The sequence below is a fragment of the Trichinella spiralis genome, assembly GCF_000181795.1.
Source record: "Trichinella spiralis strain ISS 195 chromosome Unknown Scfld2, whole genome shotgun sequence".
Taxonomy (NCBI): Eukaryota; Metazoa; Nematoda; class Enoplea; order Trichinellida; family Trichinellidae; genus Trichinella; species Trichinella spiralis.
This window is the reverse complement of record NW_003526941.1, coordinates 9291176-9299566: the sequence shown is the minus strand read 5'-3', so window position 1 is coordinate 9299566 and position 8391 is coordinate 9291176. Positions and strand designations below refer to the sequence as shown.

General features: G+C 33.6%; 2 protein-coding genes across 2 annotated transcripts; both read left to right on the top strand.

Moving 5' to 3' along the window:
- Positions 1–216: 216 nt before the first annotated feature.
- On the top strand, positions 217–3127 carry Tsp_12203 (hypothetical protein; the record flags this gene model as incomplete). Its single annotated transcript, XM_003380888.1, has 6 exons — positions 217–385; positions 593–818; positions 1226–1432; positions 1671–1718; positions 1752–1829; positions 3029–3127. Coding segments are annotated over 6 exons (827 nt in total), but the record flags the coding sequence as incomplete, so codon positions are not given.
- A 2984-nt stretch (positions 3128–6111) lies between these two features.
- Positions 6112–6459, top strand: Tsp_12202 (conserved hypothetical protein). Its single transcript, XM_003380887.1, has 2 exons — positions 6112–6316; positions 6377–6459. Exons 1-2 carry the CDS (start codon positions 6112–6114, stop codon positions 6457–6459), a joined length of 288 nt encoding a protein of 95 aa, XP_003380935.1.
- Positions 6460–8391: the final 1932 nt, after the last annotated feature.

Here is an 8391-nt window from a genome sequence, read left to right as displayed (position 1 = left end):
TTTTAGTTTAACCATCTCTCTGGATGTTTCCATTGCGGTCTGTCATGTTCCTTCATCAGCTCCCCTTTCAGGATTACCTCATCGGCAGAGTAAGATTTCATGCGGTTTGGAATTGCAATAGGTTACGTTCACGCAGTAGAACAGTTTCAGTTAGCTTGAATTTCATTCGTTTTTGATCTGATGTATTTTTTTGATTTACTTAATCATTTTTTTTAGTTGAATCATCAACATGTCGATTTTTCTATCGTAAAAGACAAGTGTCCCAATTGTTCCTTTTATTTCCTAATTGTAAGAGTAAGAATGAATTTGATTTCTTTGACGTAATCTATTTATACGATGAAGAATATTTAAGAGGTTTGGATACACAGTACAATGTGCTACATTGGTTGGTTGAGCCGGCAGATTTGAGTATTTCACGTGTATTAAATTAGATAACATCTCTAATAACACATTGCATCATCTCAGCTGAACTGTTTTGGAGTTTTTTTCGCTCTGGACACCGTGGTATATCAGGATCATCAATTTGCTTGAATTTGCTGCTAATTGCAGTTCGGTATTTTGTATTTTGTAATCTAATACTTTATTCTTTTAGTTTACCCATCTTTTTGAATGTTTCCATCGCGGTCAGTCATGTCCCTTCAGCAGCTCCCCTTTTAGGATTACCTCAACGTCAGAGTAATAATGAATTTCATGCGGTTTGTTATTGCAATAAGTTACGTGCAATTGGTTACGTCAACAGAACAGTTTCAATGTACTTGTACTTCCACGATGGTAGTTCGACTTTCCATAACCGCTTTCAAAAGGTATTTCAAAATTCAGTAAGTAATCGGTTTGTTTAATTAGACAACAAGCAGCATACATTATTAGATATATTTAGATTTATAATTTTATATTAAATTTATATAACATTTATAATAGTAACAGATAATGCCATTTCAGTCGAACTGTTTATGAGTTCTTTCCATTGTGATAAGTTTGCCTCAGTGCTTTCTAATTCTGTCATCACAAAAATAATTCAGTGCACATTTTGATTATTATAGTAATGGATGATATCAGCACCTTCAAACTGATATGGGATTCCTACTGATGGCGCTCAGCGTTAGTTGAAGGTGGCGTAGTAGCGTTTCTGAACCCTCCCGCTGTGGTTCGCTTATCATAAGAGTAAGAAGAAGGTGAATAAGAAGAAGACGATTGTAATGGTAGCAGTTATCGAATTGCAATACAGTCGATCAGCGCTGTTGTCCGTGTAAATTATACCGTTAGTGCGAGCTACTATCAGGACGTTCCCAAAGTGGTATGTCAAAATTCAGTAAGTGCAGATTCTGTTCATTATGGTTGTGGATTGCATCATTCCCCGACTACAATGCCGATGTCACTCTGTGTTTGTTTAGGCAAATACGTCTCCCAACAGTCCTACATGGCTTATCACAGAGTAAGAAAGAATTGTCAATTCCTTTTTATAATATGGATGTTTTATCAATTTTACCATCCTCTACTTTTACAATCTAAATTACAATTGTTAGATGAAGTGGCATTCTTTGGTAACTGCGTTATTGAATATGCGTTACTTGAAAGCGTTACTGCTTGTTTGAATGACGTGATACTCTACTATAAGTACATATTACTTTTATATACGTTTATCAGTTTATCAGGTATTTATTCCTTTTCAGATATCCATTTGCAATCGTTATGGTACCAGAGTTTTGAAGGTTTTCCAGGTACGTTTAGGAAAGTATTATAGGATCTTTTAGATTTTAAATCGCAACATGGCTATGCAAACAGCCACGTTGCGTTCAACTGAAAGTAACGGTAAGTCTACGAAAGGGAAGGTAAGTATGAAGGTAAGTATATAGGGAATAGGTAAGTATAAATGAAAAGGTAAGTCAGGTAAGTGATGTAGAGGGATATCACATCTACATGAAGTACATCACTTGAAGGAATCACGTAAATGAATCACTACAGAGTATCACTGAAAATTTCGAATTCAAAATACAGCCTTAGGCTATACCATTATTTTGCCCTTAAAGGTTGGTTATGCAAATTTTTAATTGCCTTGGGGTAATATGCAAATTTTTTAATGCCCTCAGGCTACGCCTCAGGCTATGCCTCAGGCATTTTTTCAAAAAGTTTCGATTTTTCAGAAATTTAGCCCCAGGCGTTGCCTCAGGCTACGCCTCAGGGCAAATAAAATTTGCATATTGCCCCTAGGCTACGCCAAGGGCGATTTTTTGCACAATATTTGACCTTAAGGGGTGATTATGCAAATTTTTAATTGCCTGGGGGTAATATGCAAATTTTTAATGCCCTCCGGCTACGCCCCAGGCTATGCCTCAGGCATTTTTTCAAAAAATTTCGGTTTTTCAGAAATTTAGCCCCAGGCGTTGCCTCAGGCTACGCCTCAGGGCAAATAAAAATTTGCATATTTTCCCCAGGCGATTTAAAATTTGCATAAACCACCTGAGGGTGTTTCATTGCTTCTGTGTTCAATGGTTTTTTTAGAAATTTGCATATTGACTTTTTTATACTCTTATTACCACTTGTTCACCCCTTCCCGTCACAGACTTACCTTGTCCATTTACCTTTACTTACCAGAAATACTTACCTTGTCCACTACTCACCTATGCTTCATACTTACCTCGTCGACTATTTCTATTCTATACGAATCCGCTGACATACTTACCATTACGTTCACTCTATTCACCTGCGCTATCATACTTACCTTTACTCTGCTTACCTTTACTCTGCTTACCTGGGCGGTACCAGAATGCCGGATGATCATCTAATTCTGAAGGGTTGCCTAAACCTTCAGATTACCTGGACAATCAAGGACGACAAACGGCATGCGACTGGCGATTTGACATCTAAAAAACAGTGAAAGTCAATAACGGAAATAACGGAAAACGCATATACATATACATACATAGAATAGCAAAGTGATCACAACTGTACAGCAATTAGGAGCTCGATGCTTACTTTCTGTGGTAAGCAAAGGCACATTGGGGCATCTAGAAAACGCCTTTATGTCCAGGTGAACGCGTTGGCATCAGTACACGCTTTACGGGACGACGTAATCCAGTGCACCTGTACGTTACAAGGATGCATACGTACTCTTAACGTAATCTGCTAAAATTACAATCATTATTGATAAGTGAAACCATGATGGGACTTACTCATGATAAGTGAAATCACACTGGGAACACTGGGGAATGAACCGACAATTTCAACTCACAGCGCCATCACAAGAAATGTCGCAGTTTGAAGATATGAAAAAATCCATTGCTGATATCATGAACAAAATCTGTACACTAAACGTACCGAACTGCAATCAGCAAATTCATACATATTGATGAGCCTGAGATACCACGGTGTCCAGAGAGAAAGAATGTCCAAAACAGTTCAGCTGAGATGATGCAATCTGTTATTGGAGATGTGAATACACGTGAAATACTCATATCTGCCGGCTCAACCAACCAGTGTAACACATTGTACTGTGTATCCAAACCTTTTTGATCGTATAAATAGATTACGTCAAAGAAATCAAATTCATTCTTACTCTTACAATTAAAAAATAAAAGGTAGAATTGGAACACTTGTCTTTTACGGTAGAAGAAACGACAATGAGATGATTAAACTAAAAAAGGATTAAGTAAATCAAAGAAATACATCAGATCAAAAACGAATGAAATTCAAGATAACTGAAACTGCCCCACTGTTTGAACGTAACCAATTGCAATTACAAACCGCATGAAATTCATTATTACTCTGACAATGAGGTAATCCTAAAAGGGGAGCTGCTGAAGGGACATGACTGACCGCGATGGAAACATTCAAAAAGATGGGTAAACTAAAAGAATAAAGTATTAGATTACAAAATACAAAATACCGAACTGCAATTAGCAGCAAATTCAAGCAAATTGATGATCCTGATATACCACGGTGTCCAGAGCGAAAAAAACTCCAAAACAGTTCAGCTGAGATGATGCAATGTGTTATTAGAGATGTTATCTAATTTAATACACGTGAAATACTCAAATCTGCCGGCTCAACCAACCAATGTAGCACATTGTACTGTGTATCCAAACCTCTTAAATATTCTTCATCGTATAAATAGATTACGTCAAAGAAATCAAATTCATTCTTACTCTTACAATTAGGAAATAAAAGGAACAATTGGGACACTTGTCTTTTACGATAGAAAAATCGACATGTTGATGATTCAACTAAAAAAAATGATTAAGTAAATCAAAAAAATACATCAGATCAAAAACGAATGAAATTCAAGCTAACTGAAACTGTTCTACTGCGTGAACGTAACCTATTGCAATTCCAAACCGCATGAAATCTTACTCTGACGATGAGGTAATCCTGAAAGGGGAGCTGATGAAGGAACATGACAGACCGCAATGGAAACATCCAGAGAGATGGTTAAACTAAAAAAATAATAAAACAAAGATAAAATATTAGATTACAAAATGAATGGAATTCAAAAATTATGATGCACTGTTATTCATCTTTTCTTCTGAAAAGTTATACTTTTCATAATAGGGCTTTTTCATATAGGTTTAATATTAACTGCTATTGATAGTTTAAGTAAAGTGTACAAAAAGTATAAACATACCGGTAATATCGCTGCATTATTTGTCATGTAACAATGAATAAGAAAAGTGAGCAGTGAGATAATGAATAAGGAAAGTTGAAATTTCCTAAAAAGTTATTAATGCAGTGTTATATAAATTGAAATAATTTTACCTTCAGTCTTTACAAAGTAATGTGGTGCTAATGGCGTAGCTAGCCTACAATCTCAATTAAACAAAAATGAACATATTACAAATAAAAAAGAGTGCAAAATTATTTCGATGCATTGGAACCATATTCAATTACTTACTTTTCAGAATCAGTTTATTTCATATTCATTGATATAATTCTGAAAGTAAATTATATTAATGCAGCAATCTCAAAATAAAAAACTGAAATACGTACTTCTTCTTCTCCAGCATCTGATGTACCTGAAAGTCAGCAATAACAACAATAGAAAAGAAACCCGTCAGTTTCCATTCACCATATTAGTAAAGTGATGCAAATGACATGCATAGCATACCACCACAACATTATCAAATCCAACTTACCGATATTTCATTGTTGGTGTTGAGGAGCGGAATTATAGTTGACCACGCACATGACTGATAGCACTGCAGTCAACTGAATAACCTAATGTAACAAAGTGCTGTTTAAATGTATAATATTAAGTAAATTATGCAAATGACTATTTACTTTGCCTCCGGAAGAACAACCTAATTTTCCGTCAGTAATAACGCAGTGGAATGAATGTTATGAACATCGTTATTAAACGAGATGATGAAATTTATTACGTTTTTATTTACACAGTTCATATAATTACGCAGTATTGCATTACTACGTAATATTGCATTATTACGTAACATAGCATTATTATGCAAATTTATTTTACTGAAATTAGCTGAAACGAAAATTTATTAACCAGAGGCATTGAAAATTACGAAAAATAACCGGAAATGCTTTTGTTGCGTTGAAAGAATTTTGATGCTTGAAAGTAGGAGGTGATACAATAATTTATATTTTACCAATGATTTTCTTCAAATCAAAATTATATAGATAATAAAAAAATGTCATCTAGTAAAAATAGTTTCGATAATGAAATACGTTTTAAGATTTATAGAAAATAAAACCGTTTACATGAAATTTTATGATGATAATTCCAGAAATTGTGTAACGTGCAATTTACCTCAGCACAGAATTTCACGAGTGACGCATCGTGATGGTAAACGGTTATGCTTTTGCAAAATAACTTCAAGAAAATTCTGCGGGTGACCATTGTCCATTGCAGTTTATGAAAAGAATAAAAGAAAAGCATCAGAAATAGCCAGGGTTAAGCAATATCGCCTTTATAAGTAAGAAAATATGGCGAGTAGATAGCAGTTTGGAGAAATCATCAGATTTATATCTGGTCGCAATAGCTAAGCGCAGTTCATTCAGCTCGAAATATGGGGTGGATAGAGTTTTCAGTTGAGCGCGATTTGTGCTCAAGTTAGCATCGTTAACTGCTCGATGATGGGGATCATTAGAAAAGAAAGCATGGCGGGACAGCAACGGAAGAAGGTAGGAAGGAGAAGTTGCAGGATGGAGGATGTGAAGGTTGCTATAAATAAAGTGAATCGCTTTCCTTTACTCAACCTTAATGTACCAATGATCAGGCGTTGTCGTCCATCTATCAATACTACAAACATTAGTGGAGATGGAGTTATTTTCTCAATGAGAGGAAAAAACAAGTGCAAAAACGGTGACTTAGATGTATAAGTCAGTGTAATTCACAATACAATGAAATTATAAAATTTTTCAGGAGTCATTTTCAAGGATGAAGGGAACGTCGGTTCGACGATCGGCGACATTAACAATAATAATTTCAGTAAACTGATTGTTTAACTGACGTTTCAACCTGTTTTTTCTTGAAACAAAAAATAAAAAGCTGTTGAAAAACATTAATATAAACCGAAAACGCTATTCTTATAAACAGATATTTTAGTAGAATGCTCATTCAGTTTGATTTACTAAAGATTACGCATCAGGGGCGTGGTTGAAGAATGTTTGGAAAGGTAGCATTGCTTTGCTGTGATATAATCAATGTGAAAATTTATATGCTATATATTCAAAGTTCCTCAGATTATGTTGATACAAATTTTTGACAGTTTGCTAATTTGCATTCATGTATCGATTACAACCGAAATTTATATAAACCTCTTTCAAGCTTCAAAAAACAGCTAAGTTTATTCGAAAAGGAAATCTTTGCTAAAATGGTATCAATCAATCAGGAAAATTTTTAAAACATGGCGTATCTTGTTAGCGAAATTTCCAATGGCATATTTGTCAAAAAACTACTCATGAAAACGGGACAAGAATAGGATTTTAGAGGGCATAGTACGACAGAAAATAAATAAATTACAATAATAAATTGAGAAACAACATTTTGATAACTTTTATTCAAAAATTTCTGATTTTATCAGCTGAAAAAACTGCTATTTTACGAACAATTGTTCCTGATTTTTTTTATAATTACAGCATGTCTACAATATAACATTTTTTGCCTATGGAATTTCTTTATTAAATATCGTTTTCTAACTAACAATCATTCAAAATGATGGGTTTTTATATAAAACTTATTGCAGTGATCATTTCATTTCTTCTGTAAAATGTTATTCATTTTAACAAGGTGATTTACCAAATTTCTCATAAAATCAACGCTTTCATATTATTGAAAATTGCAGTGCACCTAAATTGTATAATATCAATTGCACTCGTCCACTAACCATTAAGAATTTTTTACAGTTTTTGAAATCTATGCCATTTGTATTATGGATGTTACAAGCAGATATCTCAAAACTAATCCAATAAATACTGAGAGTATTTACATAAATTTGACATGACTTGTTAATTTATTTATTTTTAGTCGCATTTCGCGTGCATTTCCATCGCAAACTATTACATTTAAAGTGAACTTTTAAAAAAGCAATGAATAATGTTTGAAAAAGCGAAAGAAAATTAAAATAACGACATATTTAGTTTCAATGTAAAGTTAAGGGAATCATAAAGTTGATAATAAGCATATTAATGCACAAAATCATGGATTTTTGGACAATCCCAAAGCTTGTAATGATTACGTTAAGAAAATCAAGTATTAATCAATAGAGCATATGATTATTTTCAGAAATTCATTTCAGTTGATTGTCAGAATTAATACATTTAACGGGAAAATTATAAATGAAATATTTTTTAAATTCTAATCAACTGTCATAAACTGTGCTGAAAGTTGTCTAGATGTTCTGCAAATGAAGAAATGCAGAAGTGCATTCATTTTTATCAAGTGCACTACTCTAACGCGACGTCTATATCAATTGCGGAAAATCACGCATAAGTGTTGTGGTTAAAGAATGTTTGAAAATGGCACTATTTGCTATATTGTAATGCAAGCATCGTGCAAAATTTACATGCTATTTATTCAAAATTCAGTGGATTATGTTCACAGAAATTTTGCATCGCACGCCACGTTGAATTTATCAATTATAATCTAACATTTTAAGAAAATGTTTTCATTCTTCAAAAAATAGCTAAGCTATTGAGCATAAAATTTCAAATAGTTGAAGAGAAAAGGTTTTTTCATTAATGATTTCAATTGATCACATAAATTCAGAGAATATGATAAATCTCGCCGGCACAATAGATTACAGCGTATTAGTGAAGAAATGATTTTTTGAACGGAGCAAGAATAGAATTTTGACGGACGAACTGCAGCAAGTGATAAATAATCTCACTTTAATATATAGGGATGTGAAAACATATTGATAATTTTTTACATAGAAA